At 44.8% G+C, this 2,964-nt stretch overlaps 1 protein-coding gene across 1 annotated transcript; it reads left to right on the plus strand.

Moving 5' to 3' along the window:
• The first annotated feature begins 254 nt into the window (after positions 1–254).
• Positions 255–2,378, plus strand: hey1 (hes-related family bHLH transcription factor with YRPW motif 1). Its single transcript, XM_053334291.1, has 5 exons — positions 255–394; positions 553–628; positions 742–825; positions 988–1,069; positions 1,310–2,378. The coding sequence occupies exons 1-5, from the start codon at positions 309–311 to the stop codon at positions 1,978–1,980; spliced, it is 999 nt and encodes a 332-aa protein (XP_053190266.1). The 5' UTR covers positions 255–308; the 3' UTR covers positions 1,981–2,378.
• The last annotated feature ends 586 nt before the right edge of the window (positions 2,379–2,964 follow it).

A 2,964-nucleotide genomic window follows, 5' to 3' on the forward strand; every position in this document is an offset into this window, starting at 1 on the left:
TTTAAATCACTTTAAGTTTCCAGGAAAACTTACAGAGTGAGATGTCTCTACTTTTTTTCCGCCTCTCAGACCTGTCATTGCGCACTAGGATGCGCTTGGGCCAACTGCGCTGTCACTCAAACCCACGGCTGCTCTGTGATTGGCTGGTTCGGGCTCGGGTCCCCGCCCCTGTTGGCCGACTGCAGCGTTGAAATGACACCGTGAGAAAGCTGAGCGCTTCAAACAGAGGCGCTCCGCACAAACCTGGGCAGAAGCGCGTCTGACAGTCACAGCAGGGACACTGAAGGACTATTGTGGACGAAATCAAAATGAAAAGGAATCAAGATTTTAGCTCCTCGGACAGCGAGCTGGATGAGACTATTGAGGTGGAGAAGGAGAGCACAGATGAGAATGGGTAAGTTTTTTATTCTCCTTTTCCCCTTATAAAGGGGTTCAGCTTTATGGATGACCAACGTGGACAAACATTAAAACTAGTTTTACCATTTATGAATCATTAAAAAAATTAAGTGGAGCCTGGACTGAACTTTTCTGTTACTTTTTTATATTTTTAAGGAATATGAGCTCTCCTCTGGGCTCCATGTCCCCCACAACATCAACTCAGGTGCAGGCGAGGAAAAGGCGTCGAGGAGTAAGTACATTTATATCAATTTATCCATTCGTGCAATAGCTGACATTGCGTAATATCTTCAGAAATTGTCATTAATTCATCAATTAACTCAATAATCTGCTGTCTTTCCTCAGATTATTGAGAAGCGGCGTCGGGACAGAATCAACAACAGCCTGAGTGAGCTCCGCAGGCTGGTTCCCAGCGCCTTTGAGAAACAGGTATGATGCAACATGCCACTTAGAGCGAATTTAAGTCTCAAAATGTACAACCGCAAGTTTCACTTCAGTTATTATTATTATTATTATTTTTTTTTTAATATATATATACATAAATAGTATGTATATCTAAGTGGCTTTTATTTGTCTCTCCCCAAACTGTAGGGTTCAGCCAAACTGGAGAAAGCAGAGATTTTGCAGATGACTGTCGACCATCTGAAGATGCTTCATGCTGCTGGGGGCAAAGGTATGTCTGGGATTAAAGTAATTTCATATAAAATTAAAATAAACATTTCTAAATTTAATTACTCACTGGTTTGATATTTCTGGAAGTTATATCTGTTTTGTTTGGACTGATTATTGACTCTGTCCTGGTCTCAGTGCCAAAAGCGTATTGATTCATGTCAGACATAGCGTCTACAGTTCTGGAAAAACCTGTTTAGTATGTGCACTTCTGTTTTTATACTCAAATGTTGTCTTTTCTCAGGTTATTTTGACGCCCATGCCCTGGCAATGGACTACCGTGGTTTGGGTTTCAGGGAGTGCCTGGCTGAGACAGCCCGCTATCTGAGTATAATCGAAGGCTTGGACAGCACAGACCCTCTGCGGATCCGTCTGGTCTCACACCTCAACAACTACGCCAGTCAAAGAGAGGCCCACTCCGGCCTGAATCACCTGGCATGGGGCTCTGCCTTTGGATCCCCTCCTGCCCACCTGACCCACCCTCTCCTCCTCCAGCATCAACAGGGGGCAGCTTTGGCTCCTTTACCCCGCAGTGCCACCAGCAGCCCACAAACTCCTCTGTCATCCACCTCGACTTCATCCTCCTCTTCCTCCTCCTCTTCTTCATCATCCACATCAGTTGCAGAGACTCACATTCCGGGCAGGCGTAGCGGCAGCGCCACCCCCCACTCAGATCAAGGCCCGATCCGGGTTCCCCCCACCTCCGCCACTCCTACCACCGTCCTTCACCATGCCTTGGTCCCCTCATCAGCGTCCAAGCTCTCCCCTCCGCTCCTCTCCTCCCTCTCGGCATTCCCTTTCCCCTTCAGCGCCTTCCCCATCATCTCCCCCACCGCTACTGTCAGCCCCCCTGTACCGACATCCAGTGTGGGCAAACCCTACAGACCCTGGGGTATGGAAATAGGAGCCTTCTGACTGAAGTGAAAACCTCAAATGCAATCCACATATAGACTCTTAACACAGCTGAGCTGGACTTTCAAGGACAAGACTTTTTAATATCCTTGCTAAGAAAGTACTATTTTTTCTATGATGTTGACCTCCCACAGAGGATATACCTATACCTATAGCTATAGGATTTTTTTTATTTTCTTGCTAATGTATTGTGTTTTGCATAGAAGAAAAAAACAGTGAGGAGGGAGACCACGACTAAAAAACAGCAAGGGTGATTTATTGTGTTGATTGATCTGTGTTCCTGCCCACCCCTTTAGAAGTCTCACCCACTGTTGTCAGCCTATCAGGAATGGCTTTTCCAGATGGTCAAGCAGTCGCTTGTCAAGTTCCTTGGCGAAACTGCCCCCCCCACCCCCCACACCCCCTTTGTTTTCCCTCTGAGCTGAAACACCCAGTGTTGGTGCCCTGGTTACAGAGAGAGGCGGTGTGAAAAGAGGGCTTGAGGTGGTTGAGAGTCACCCCCTTTTTACAGCATTTTATGGGGTGGAATAACCGAAACCAGGTGTTTGTTTGACTAAATACTGGGAGCACAAGTTAGCTACTAGCTTGGTTGAAATCAGCTTAACAGTGATTTACTCGCAACCTCTGATGTTCATTTGGTACTCCATTGTTAACGCTTCAAGTTACGTTTCCTCCCTGCAGTAAATTTTGTCTTTAACATTGCTGTTAACAATCAAGGCTTCACATATGTTTTTACCAGCTTTCCCACTGTTTTTTTTCTTTTTTTTTTTCTTTTTGCATTTCTCATGTAACTGATGCAAGAGGGATTCCTATCTCCTAGGCTTACAAATTATTTTCTTTTACTAAAAAGTAATAATCAAGATGGAGTTCATCTGTATCATCTCTCAGTTGCAGTAAAATAATTCAATACAGTTCAGTTATTTTGTATTTGACCTGAGACACAAAGAAATATAATCCTTTCCACCTGTTATTTTAGTGTCTTCTGAT

Source organism: Scomber japonicus, chromosome 15 (genome assembly GCF_027409825.1).
Source record: "Scomber japonicus isolate fScoJap1 chromosome 15, fScoJap1.pri, whole genome shotgun sequence".
NCBI lineage: Eukaryota > Metazoa > Chordata > Actinopteri > Scombriformes > Scombridae > Scomber > Scomber japonicus.